Genomic DNA, 13,644 nt, shown 5'->3' with positions numbered 1-13,644 from the left:
GTTACTGTTATACACACATCATGGACTATACAATACAGCACATTAAAACAACACTTTCTATATCATACTGGTTACAGATCTCCTGCAAATGAATCAACCCTGGTAGGTAAATAAATTTCCAAAGAATACTTTACTTAAACCATGATGTAAACATCGGTCAGATGATTTAATTTGAAAATACATTTATTATTTTTTAAATTGCAGGATGCTTACAATTTTGACCGAAAAATTATTTTCGTTTTGGTTGGTGATACAAGGAAAAACAACAAAATATTGTATTTGGGGGGGGGGGGTTAATTTTTCTGAAACATATTAAGTTGCAAATATGCATCCTGAGTATTCTCTGCCATTAATCTAAAAAGAAAGGCCATTATTTTCAGGACAGTTCAAAACAAATCCCCTTCCTCCATTCCTATTATTGATCTACCAACCAAACTGTACAAAACATTTCCTTGCCAATTAAATATTTCACTGATTGTTGGTTCGTAAATTTCATGCCTATCAAACAATCAGATGTTAATCTTTGAAATGCCCTGTATCACTGACAACTGACAATCCCCATCCTACTGCTCTCTATCTGGTGTCATCCATGACAAATTTGCCATAATAAATCCTTCAAGGTTATCAACAACATAAAACAGTGCTCAATTCCACACTGACAATGATAATGACTTAACTTCACTAGCCCCTAGCCTGGATTAAGCTGAGCCTTCCCTCTCAGGGGCACTCAGCCATGACATAGTGTCAGATCTCAACACCAGACCTTGTAAAACAATAAATATCTCAGTTATGACATCAAGGCCTGGGGGACATTTCGGAGCATATGAAGGTTGTGTCTTATCATGGTTATACTATAGAAAAGGAAGTTCAATTCAGGGATTATTGTCTAGGCAGATAAATCACCTATTGGACATAGCTTTGATTGCTGAAGTGAGTAAGGCATGTCAAAATGAGTAATGCATGTCAAAATAAATACTGCAAGTCTAAATGAGTAATGCAAGTCAAAATGAGTAATGCAAGTCAAAATGAGTAACTTTTCACCAGAGAAAGTAAATCACAACTCAAAAGAATGGTGCTATGTCATAATTTATGAACATGTCAAGATAAAACTAAAAGGCCGAAATCAATCTTTGAGACAAGAAGTCAATGTCCCCCCATTATCACGAAGTTCAAAATATTGAACCACTGACCTTCTGCTGTCCAAGCAGACGTTCTATACACCAGGACCTACTTGCACAAAGCGATCTTAGCGCTAAGATGATCGTAACTCCCATACTTTAATATAGGCTTACAATAGTTGTAGCGCTAAGATCACTTTGTGCAAGTGAGTCAATGAGTTAAACTTTGAAGTCATGTCGGCAGTATTTCAGTCATATTGAGACTAGACAAAGACTAGACCACACAGGTGGTCACAGATCTGAAGCATCACAATATATTGCAATACTTAATTCCAGGCAATACCAGGAGTAGAAACATCCTCCGGTCCATGGTCCAGATGCAGGACCAGTGAATCTATTAAAGGGACCAAGCAAATTGTTTATTGAAAACTCTGATGGACCAACCATGAACCTATTTCGTTTTCTGACATTGCACAAAGCTATGGTTTGGGTCTTATTGTAAAAAATGATAGTCTTTGGAACAGTCTCTATTCGGAATATACTGTTACCATGGTTACTTGCTGTTTATCTTTGTAAAATAGGCAAAACATCAGCAGAAGAGTCGGACAATAAATTTCATTTGAATGCGGAGAAGTCTGATGTATTTATTGGTCACAGTGGTCTAAACATAGGATTTAGACAAAATTAGGATGTAAGAAACAAAATAAATGGAACCAGACAAATTCCATTTTGGACCTGGTGATATTTTTGGCAAAAGGTCTGGGGCCAGAGTGCTTGTGAAATTTTCAACCCCTGAATTCACAGGTCTAATATTTATTAAGATCTGGGTCTCGTGATCATTCCCCCCCTGGGATCTAGAATCTGTGAATATTAGAGAATACAAAGTCTTTGATATAATTGTGAATGGTAATGTCTAGATCATTATCATACTGACTGCAATGCTACGAAACCATTGACATGAACCTCACAGTTTACACATGTAATCACATCAATATATCGACCCTGTGACACGGACAATATACACCAGATAACTGAAGTTCTAGTATTCCCATCTGTAAGCCAGTTATCATGGTAATACAAGAAACAGCTGTTGATATAGACACATCAGTCAACACCTGTCAATCAATGCCACCTGAAACTTTGTCCCAGCTGTGAATACTGCAATGCGTTCTGGCTCATTTAGTGAATCCCACCAACTTATTACTCAGACATTCACGGTCTAAATGGGGATTTGTCTAGAAGTGCTCTTAGCAGTAAATTTGGGGATTTTTGATTATTAAATGTTTGATTTTTGTAAAAAAAAGTTCCTGTTTGGAATTTTGACAATGCATTCAAAATAGGAATGGAAAACTAGTGAGTGAGTTGGGTTTAACGCCACTTTTAACAATATTCCAATTATATCGCAGCGTGTCAGCTTAATGTGGGAGGAAAGCCCCAAGTGATGCAGGTCTCAGACGTTTACCACTTCGGTGAAACCCATGAGAATGGGTATGGTGCTGACAAACCTAGAAATATAATCGGGGCGAACCGGGATTTAAACCCACAATCAAAGGTTTCTGGCATGCCTAAGGGATGCAACTCTGTACAGCGATTCGCGGTGCTTAGACGACTGGGCCACCTGTGCCCTCGTGGGGAAAACTAAGTATCACTATTGGTCCTCCTGTCAGCGAGGTATAAGTTGTAGCAGGATAGCGAGGGGTACATGGGGTTTTATGCTTCCTGCTTAAACCCATGTACCCCGAGGGATCCTGCTACAATGAATTTATCTTAATCTGCTTTAATGACATTGTAAAGAATTAAAACAAATTCAAAATTGACAGAAAACAGCTGTTTGATTGAGCTCAGGTTAACTTGTGCTATGTCACATGACTTTTTTTGACTCGGACGAAGGCGTGCAGCTTTTTGCTTTAAAGCGGAATGTAAGGGATTTATTGTGACTCCCAGAAATACACTAACAGCCTGACCTTCATGGCGGGGTATGAGGGATTTATTCTACCACTGAGAAGTTCATTTCACATAAGTGATGCCTGCCCATCTTCAAAGATATCTGCCCGCATTCAGAGGGACCACTGAAATAATGCAAAAAACTGCATCTGACGATGAAAAAATCCCCAGCCCTCACAATAGCAAAAGGCACCACTTCTGCCTCTCACAAGTTTGGATCGTTCATGGTTTCAAGTTTTACTTCAGAAATGAAATACAGACAGCAAGAGAGACAGACGATTAAGACTATAATAAATCAGAATAAAAGTGAATATGTAAGTAGTACTAAAATTATCTGACAGTCGGGCAGGTGGAGATAATGTTGCCAGTCGTGGGCAAGCTGGCTGGCAGTTAGTTGGACTGAGAGTTGCAACAGACTCGGGCCCGACGATATAGACAATCCCTGCTGTTTATGGGTTTCATTACCTGCACCATTCAATCAGGTGAGGTGAGGTGAAATGGGGTTTAACGTTGCGTCCAAGATTATTGCACTTATATAGCGACGTTCCATTCAATCAGGCCCCCTCCTTGCCTTAGGAGACACTGTGTGTAACATGTGTGGGGTGCTTCTGAATAGATAGGAAACTACTGGACCAGTGCGTTGATGCATACGGATACAGTAAACTATGTTTGTTACGAACATGTTAATAATGAATTGACAGATACAACAAACTGTTTTTGGGCCAAAACCATTTGCTGTATATCTTATCATATAAAATTCACGGATAACACGATATATGCACATAACGAAATAATGGATGTATAACATGTATAATGGAATCACTTTGTGGTCCTGTGTGTACTCTGTCCATGACAATCTAAATGCTTATAATGAACTGTTAATCTCTGAGCTGCTCACATGTCATCAGCCTATCAAAATGTCCGTGGCCACGCCCGGCTGTTCAAAGTGGCAATAAACAATTGAAGGCAAGTGATTAACTGGAATAACTTGTCCCCAATTAACAACAGTGAAACAGTGATTAGACTACAGCCTTTAAAGTGGATATATTATGTCTATAAAATATGACTTGAGTGAATAACACGATCTGAACACATGACTTGATCAAAGATCTCTGACCAAAATGCTTATAATGAACTATGGTCACACAATCCAAATATAGTGGTCATTTTGATTGGTTGGTTTGTTATTTAACACCACACTCAGCAATATTCCAGCTATATGACAGCGGTCTATACATAATCGAGTCTGGACCAGACAATCCAGTGATTGATATCATGAGCACCGATCCAAGCAATTGGGATACGATGACATGCATCAACCAAGTCAGCGAGCCTGACCACCCGATCCTGTTAGTTGCCTCTTACGACAAGCATAGTCGCCTTTTACAGCAAGCATGGGTTGCTGAAGACCTATTCTACCCCGGCTCTTCACGGATCAGTGGTCCCTTTGAATTTGTTTCAACCGTAGTTTACTGTAAATGTATATGATGGTTACCATGGTTACTCATTCAGTCAGCTTGATTTAAACACACTGCAAGTACCCTAACCTTGAACATGCAATATGTAATGAGACACAAGTCATCCAATCAAGAGCATCTGCTTCCATAGCATGTCCCAGTAGATTCTCTGTGAAATTAATTTTAACTGTTAATTGTTGTTTAATGCAGCACATGTGCAATATTCCAGTTGGAAGTAATCAAGTCTGGACCAGGCAATGCAGAGATCCCTATTGTGAGCAATAATCCACACTGTTGAGGTACAATGTCAAGATAACCAATAATGTTCACTCCTGGAATGGTTCGTTAACTTAACAATTCAAATATTCCAGAGACATTCCCACACTGGCCAATACATCAGAATGTTAAAATGCCTCACTGACTTTGAAACTGAGTGCCGTTCTTAAAATTTAGGGGTTAAAAACGCAAAAGCCCCTCTTAGATTTATCCCTGAACCAAGTCAATGAGTCTGACCACCCTATCCATGTGGGCGCCAGTCACTGTCCGGATTATTGAGTGAAGCACCATCCAGTTTTGAGTTGTCATTTCTTTAATAAGCTGTTTTCTAAAAGAGCAGCTACCTGGGAATGGGAAAACCTTGATTCATTCAATCTTTCCATTTCAAAACGCTTAAGAAACTACATTTACAACTGAATTACTCTTGGTACTGGCAGTGACATTCTTTAACATGCACATTGTTTGTGAAGGCTGATGTATTATGTAAATGCTACAGAAGCAGAGATTAATAATCATATCTATGTATTAGCAACCAATAATTTCGTTGAATGTTGGTTTGTAACGTGATTGTAAATTGGACTAAAACAATTCTTAAAAGTGATATACAACAGTAAAAAACGTTTTATATGTAGAGGTGACTTGTATTTCACTGATAACATTAACAGGACTGATAAACATGCAAAGAGGCATTTAAATCTTCAATGCTTAGTTTAACACTATTGCACTGAACATGATGAACGCAATGTTCAAATATATCCTAATTCAAGAAAATAAAAACTTTAAAAAAATCTCCATTTTGAAAAATGTCACTGGGGTATGGAGACGTACTATTCTTCTAGCCATATAAACAACAGTTCTATGTGATTTTCACTTCGTGATGTACAGACTTCTCCCAGCATGCATTTCTGAGGGGGATCATTGTACCTAGATTCCGAGGGGCGTTCATTGCCAGCACATAATATAGTCACTTACTTTGGATTATTGACATGTCATTGTGATCATGTCATATACAACATCGGCAATATATTATTGATAAATGTATTATCTTTCCATCAATACATATAGGCTACGAAATGTATAGAATTATTTGAAACATTATAACTTACATATATAAAACGTCACATGTCTTCATCATGTGCTCTCTGTCAGTTAGTGCTTGCATGTTGTTATCCAGCTAACCAACAAGGTTTCATTTCATCAATAAACATAATTCATTCAATCCGAACTGATGTTAACATAAGTTACAATCACATAAGTCTACCATAACATGTTTGCTTACAAAGGCAAAACACGTGAAACATAAATATCACTTAAGATCTAGAGGGTTTAAAAGGACTAGGCACACCACGTTTAGAATTTGAAGTTAGCCTACAATACTACCGGTGCAACTTTATACATGTTATTTCTAAATGAACATAACGCTCGCTTCTATTTGAGCGATGGTCGGATGAATAATGTCAAAACAACCATGTGAGATGAATCGGAAACAATCCTAAATCACTATCAGTAAAAAATCGCAATTGTAAATAAACCATATGGGACTGCTGGTAGCTACACGTGTACAATTTGGCCAACCAAAATGTGCCGCATACGCTCCAGATTTGACAACTTACCTCCGCCATGTTCCCAAAAAGGCACGCTTTGATCTTGCTGCACAAGATGGGGGCCTTTGAAACTGAACTTGTATTCAAATTTCCTCTTTGGTAAAACTGCCTGAGCGACTAAAACACAACTTAACAAAACAACAACAGAGAACATCGCTTCAGTGACAGCCATCTTGAAGGTTTGATACAGCTCCCTCTATAGCTGTGTTCCCGAACTAGGAGGAAGTAATTCTAACTTTCGCCTGAGAGACAGCCGTTATAAGGATAATGGTCATTATGCAATTAAGATCACGTGAACAGTTACCCATTGTCAATCTGTCAACCCATCAATCAGCCGGTCTTCCTTTTAAATTTTACGCGTAGCTCCGGGAGGTTTTGATCGGGGACATCGAATGGAGCTTTCCATTTTGCCGCATACAGCATAATACAAATTGTTTGTGTCGCTGAGAAACGGAATATTGGACCCAAACTTCTAGATTGAATCCTGATGAAATAACGAAATGATTTACAATTTAAAATATATTATCCTTAACATAAGATAAATAAATAGAAAAAGCATGACTTGATATGTGGTCCATTCGAACTTTGACACCAGTAGGCTGAAATGTAGTATTGAAATCTCTACTCTTACCAAAATTAAATCACCTTTTCTCGTCCCTACAAATGATATAATACAAACCTTTCAGACAAAAACTACGAAGTAAGTAAAATCAGTGCTAATTAAATTGTAATCAGGCACAGTATTTTACATCTGGTCATAATTCCATACACCATTTAAAGATACTCCTGCCTGAGTTTTAAACATCACCTATTATAGAAAGTGTCATGACAAATTGACCTGATCCGCAGAAATATATTATACTGAATAGAAAACTCCAATCAAGTAACAACATACCTGTGTACTGTAAATAGACAGAACGATAGCTTATATAGAGAATTACACGATGTATCCAGACAAGGGAAATAAAAAAAAAGAAGAAAAAGATAAATACATCAAGGTTATTTCAAGTTTTGTTTATTCTTAGGATTGTGTGATATATACACTCTTCAAAAAAGAAATGCACAGGTAGATTTATAGTAAATTTCTGGTACCTAATAAAGTCGATATATTTAATTTAATATCATACGTGTAAACGGTACTCGTTTTACCGTTATTTACACATTAGAGGCGTCTATAAAAGTGAATAGAGAGTCTTGAGCAGTTATAAATAAATATATAGAAATGTCATCTTTAATAAAAAAAAGTTAATAAAAAGGTCAACCATTATCATGATTTTATGAGTGATTGCGATACCAAGCAATGTCACATGGGCAATGTCTTTGCCACATAGTGACGAGAATAAGTTAAGGAACTGCTAAAAGCCCATGTCATCAGGAACTATCACACCAAATTTACAGATCCAAGCAATTAGTCAATTACATGACTGTTATGGTTACCCATCTATATTTTTCTTTCGATATTGTTATTTATTATTATTGTTTACTCACATTTTTTTCTAATAATAACTTCATTTTCTACTTATTTATTTTCATATAACTTTATTAATTGTTAAAACTTGATGCCCGCTGTTAATATAATCACTTGCAACAAAACCCCGCATTTTTGTGTGCAAAATCAGGGTTCTAAATAAACGTTTATGTAATCGGTATATGGCCTCTGATGTAATGTACATCTAAATTTAAACTAAATAAGGTTTAACACCCAAGGAGTTTCGAAATATATATGTATGTGGTGGCAACGCCCCGGAAATATACAAGAATAGAACTGAAAGTGCCCATTCCATTGAAAGTGGTGTTTTAAAGCGTTCATAAAATATGGCATGACGTTAAGTGGCATTCCAGACGCTGCCGTAATAAGACTTCTTTCAATGCGTTTTAACATCTGTATACCGAAATGTCCACACGAAGTGGAAATTCATGTCAACTCTGTCTTCATAACACGTGTATCTCGACCTTTGCCTCTATTCGGTTGAGTGTTTAGTTTTATTAGCTTAGAAACCGAAAAAATAACGATTAAATGTAAAAATGAACTCCCCAAAATGTCAATATTGATAAAAAACCAAAATACTTCTGATGTTTGGTGCCTGGTCAGAAGTAGACTTGACTGGCGCCTAGTCTAGTCAATTTCGCACGTGCAACGCAAGAATCTTGTCACAACATGATCGATTGACTGGCACGCTGTTTCGTGCCTGCGGCCACACCCAAAAGTGCTTATCTTCACGCTCTGGGTCAGGCTTAGCGGCAATTCGCGGAATCGGCCATTATTAAATCGTGACATGGGGCAGTGGAAAATAGTTATTATGGTCAAACGAAATAACGCTAAAACACCCCTAATAAAGACATGGTCGGCATGGGCGGATACTGGGTTTGGGGGGTGGGGGGTTTGGGGTTGCGCAACCCCCCTTTTTATTTCGAAACAAATCTTTGTTTCTGTATAAATTACCACCAAAGACAATAAATAGATCTAAACTGTGCACACACACACCCCTTTTCAAAAAAGCTGTATCGGATCCATGATTTTGAAAAGAGAAGAAGGGAAAAAACACATGCTAAAGAGACCTGACACCGATTGATAAGTGTCTATTAAAGGTGAAACAGTGGTGTTTAGGGGTGGGTGCAGTGTAGTTTGTACGAATGGGTGACGGTGGGTGGGTGACGTGTGTAGGCATGAGAGGTTGGTGGGGCTTCGGGTGTGGACCGGACAAACTAATGATTGATATTATGAACATCGACCAACGGGATGAGTGAGTATGTTTTTTTTTACGCCCATTTTAGCAATATTCCAGCAATAATCACGGAGGGGACACCAGAAATGGGCTTCACACATTGTACCCATGTCGGGAATCGAACCCGGGTCTTCGGCGTGACGAACGAACGCTTTAACCACTAGGCTACCCGACCGCCCCACTAACGGGATGGGTTGGTCAATCTCGCTGACTTGGTTGATGCATGTCATCGTATTCCAATTGCGCAGATGGATGTTCATGATGTCAATCACTGGATTTTCTGCTCCAGACTCGATTATTTACAGACCGCCTTCATATTGCTGGAATAATGCAGATTGCGGTGTTAAACAATTGATAAACAACAGAACTCGCTGCTTCAGGTCAAACGTTGTTATTCGTTAGAATTTCATTATACAACTGACAAACGATCAACCACAATGACAACACACGACACAATCAAGGTAACACAACCGCCAACTTTACCGATACAGTTCACGCGCTCTCATAACAACGCCAGAACTTCAGGAATGAGCGTTATCTCAATATTGACAGACCCCTTCTTACGGCTGGATTATCGCAGAGTGCGGCGTTAAACAACAAACAAACAAATCTTCGTAAATTAAAATTATTTCATGCTTCTATTTCAAGTGGCAAGGACTATAGTCCGGCCTAGTACATATTGCCTCACACAAACATTTGGTAGGCGTCAATCACTGGAATGTCTGGTCCAGACACGATTATTTACAGACCGCCGTCTGAAATAGCTGGAATATTGCTGAGTGCGGCGTTAAAGAACAAACAAACAATCAAACAAACTGTAACATGCATAGACTGTAATTATTCTGACTTCTTCAGCAATACCGCATGCAGGTGTGTGTGCCAAAATGAAACGTACTATCCTTGTCATATGCAGGCGGTTACAGATGGATCTCTTAGATCTGATGTTTTATATTTATTTTCTGTTCCAAGATGCCACTTACCCGAAACGTCATGATTAAATCCCGATTCTAGTGCTACACATCCTACCAAATTGCAGCTCTCTGAAGAGATAATGATATAACATGTTCCACAATTGAAATATATCGCGTTCAATTTTTTAAAAAAAGGGCTAAAATTTTCAGTGAAGATTACGGGGTAGAATAGGTCTTCAGCAACACATGCTTGTCGTAAAAGGCGACTAACGGGGTCGGGTGGTCAGGCTCGCTGACTTGGTTGATGCATGTCATCGATCCAAATTGATTGTCTGGTCCAGACTCGATTATTTACAGACCGACGTCATATACCTGGAAAATTGCTGAGTGCGGCGTTAAACAACCAACCAACCAACCAACCGTTACAGTGCGATTTCACCCGTGAAGGTCCGGGGTAGATTAGGTCTTCAGCATTCCATGCTTGCCGTAAAAGGCGACCATGCGTGTCGTAATAGGCGACTAACGGGATCGGGTGGTCAGGCTCGCTTACTTGGTTGATGCATGTTATCGATTCCAATTGCGTGGATCGATGTCCATGGGGGTCAATCACTGGATAGTCTGGACCAGACTCGATTATTTACACACCGCCGTCATATAGCTGGAATATTACTAAACAACAAACCAAACCAAACCAAACCCAAACCAAAACATTGCGATTTCGTTAAGATATTTCACAAATAAAATTATTTTCTTAAAACCTTTTTAATGTAATGACATGTTTTTGTCAAATACTAGATTATGCCTGACAACCCGTGGTACGTTATCTCACGTTGACGTGGATCTTTGGTGGGAGTGGTCAAAACTTAGAGAATTTATTTATGGGTGAACGTTTTCTTTGTTCACTTATATGATTGCGGCTGACATCACGCGACAGTTATCATAGTCCTTAATGAAGCAGTCTCACTCAATGATGATGTCACGTCAGAACAATAAGTCATTGTGGCACGTTGGGTAGCTGACTTGACTCATTGTATCACAGAGACATATGGACATGAAGGGATTACCTGGACAATGGGCAACTATAGACAAGGAAGTCATTTAACCCCAAGGTGGTTTAACAGACTAATGGAAAATAACCCACGGCTGGGTTAGTGTGACTACAAATTTGTCCTTTCTCTAAATTTGACAGCGAAAGCCTTTTTCCATGTATATTGCGATTGTACGAAGAGCGTTTTGGCAAAGAAACCTTTCTGAATATCTAATTTATTAGTAATATTAACTTTGATGCCACAAACTTTTTTTTGCTTTTTGCATATCAAGATTAATAAAGAACCTCATCACATGTATTGCAAACAAACACAAAAAAACAAAGGCTTTTAAATGGTAGTGACCCGGGATAGAATAGATCTTCATCAACCCATGCTTGCCGTAACTTGAACTGTAACGGGGCTGTAGGTGAGGTGGAATTAGGTTAAACGGCGTGTCCAAGATTATTGCACTTATATAGCGATAGTCGTAAGGTTTTTTGGTTATGTTTTAACGCCGCACTCCGCAATGTTCAAGCAAAATGGCGTCGGGCTGTAAATAAACGAGTCTGGACCAGACAATCCATTGATTGATATCATGAACACCGATGTTCCATGGCGAATGTGCAACATCTCAAGTTCTCCCACTCGGAGCACTACAAGGACAAGCTAAGAACAACCAGGATCGTTAAGAATGGGTCCGCCAGAAGCATGCTACACTGTGCACAGTTTTGTTCAGAGATGGAAACTTGCATTTCCTTCTTCCACAACAAGATCACAAGGCACTGCAGTCTCCATGACGTCATCTTTTTCAGCCCAGATGATGACACTGCTTGTCCAGGGATGAAATATTATGTTTTCGATCACGGTAGGTATTTTAAAATATTTAAATATATGTAGCCTCCGCATTCCCTGCTACTAGTGTGAGAGATCATGTGTGGGGATTAAATCTGATAGATAGGAGGCTGTATATTTAAAATACTGCTGCGTCCTTATCTACTTCTGACTCGCTTTGTGGATATAATCTTGACTAGTAAGCATGGTACACACTAAATTGCAATTGAGAATTCCCCTAAAGCATTGCGTACTGCAGGGCGTACACTGAGAGAACAGCCTACCAAACCCGTGAAGATCCGGGTTAGAATAGGTCTTCCATCAACCTAGGCGACTATGCTTGTCGTTAAAGGCGACAAACGGGATCGGGTGGTCAGGCTCGCTGACTTTGTTGAAGCCGGAATAATGCTGAGTGCAGCGTAAAACAACAAACCACCCAACCAACCAACCAACACATTCGAGGAATCCGGGGCTTCAGCGCGACGAGCGAAAGTTTTAACCACAACGTTCATACCGAGCTACTCGGTAATGGGGGATCGATGCCCATGACGTCAATCACTGGATTGTCTGGTCCAGACTCGATTATTTACAGACCGCCGTCACATAGCTGGAATATTGCTGAGTGCGGCGTTAAACAACAAACCAACCAACCAACCCTCCATTGTTCGTCAAACACATATGTATCATCATAGCAGCTGGCACCAGTGGGTTTCGGATGTGTTTACTGTGTGTGTGTCTGTGCCTTGGCTTGGCTCTATGCCCGAGCGATTACAAATGAGTTCGTGGGAGCGTTTAGGGGACTTGCGTACCCAGATGTCTGCTGAGGTTATTTTATGTCCGCTTCTTTCATAAATGACAGCCGTGACAGTCGCACAATGTGGATACATAATAACAAAGCAAGTATCCTATTTTCGTTATCAACATCATAAAAGCTCAATTGAAACAAGGTGCATAAAAATTCGGCCAATAAGCAAGAAGTGTTTCAGAAAAAAACTGAACAATTTGCAAGGTTCGTTTGTCTTCACGAACAGCCAAAAGCTGCGAAACACAACACCATTTAGTACACCAAGTCGGTTACGGGAGTAACGTGTCGAGCACGGATAATTGGGGACCCGTGAACATCCGGGGAAGAATAGGTCTTCAGCAACCAATGCTTGCCGTAAAAGGCGTCTATACTTGTGGTAAGAGTCAAGCTGGTGGTGAAGCTCGCTACCTTGGTTGATGCATGTCCTCGTATCCAAATTGCGTGGATCGATGCTTATGATGTCAATCACTGGATTGACTGGTCCAGATTCGATTATTTACCTAACTGACTATCACCACATTGGTAAAGTCAAGTCCTGGTTCTTCGTTGAACTAAAGTATCGTCCAGGCTGCCGTATTCATGTTAATCTGCGGCATAGTATCTCAGTGACCTTGCACTATAAATCGGCATCAGTCCGGACTAGTAGAAGCAGCCACACACACATGCACGTCGCTCTATAGTCTTAAACGTTAAACCCAATTTCATTTCACCTCACCTCTAGTCTGTCGAGGCCATATGTAAGTTTCTTTTTTGATAAAGGGATTGCCGCGTACAAACTTTTAATTTTGACGTGAACAAAATGAATGGTTTCATTTAAACGTTTCAGATTCACCATAAGACGATAGGATTTATCTATCTCCCCATGAATGTTCTGTCCATATTCTTTATTATATTGCTTCTAATTTAACACATTCATTAGTCATTATACCAGTGAAGATCTCGGT

The 13,644-nt window shown here is 39.4% G+C and overlaps 1 protein-coding gene across 1 annotated transcript in view; it reads right to left on the bottom strand.

Moving 5' to 3' along the window:
* The window catches only part of LOC139461066 (protein ERGIC-53-like), a 38,275-nt gene extending 31,694 nt beyond the window's left edge, over nucleotides 1–6,581 (bottom strand). The window contains exon 1 of the mRNA XM_071242582.1: nucleotides 6,409–6,581. Within this exon, the coding sequence (XP_071098683.1) occupies nucleotides 6,409–6,571 (163 nt within the window). The 5' untranslated portion in view covers nucleotides 6,572–6,581. The remainder of the gene's footprint in view (nucleotides 1–6,408) is intronic.
* Between the last annotated feature and the right edge of the window lie 7,063 nt (nucleotides 6,582–13,644).

This window comes from Haliotis cracherodii, unplaced genomic scaffold (genome assembly GCF_022045235.1).
Source record: "Haliotis cracherodii isolate W230 unplaced genomic scaffold, xgHalCrac1.p SCAF_14, whole genome shotgun sequence".
In the NCBI taxonomy this organism is placed as follows: domain Eukaryota; kingdom Metazoa; phylum Mollusca; class Gastropoda; order Lepetellida; family Haliotidae; genus Haliotis; species Haliotis cracherodii.
This window is presented reverse-complemented; position numbering and strand designations above follow the sequence as displayed.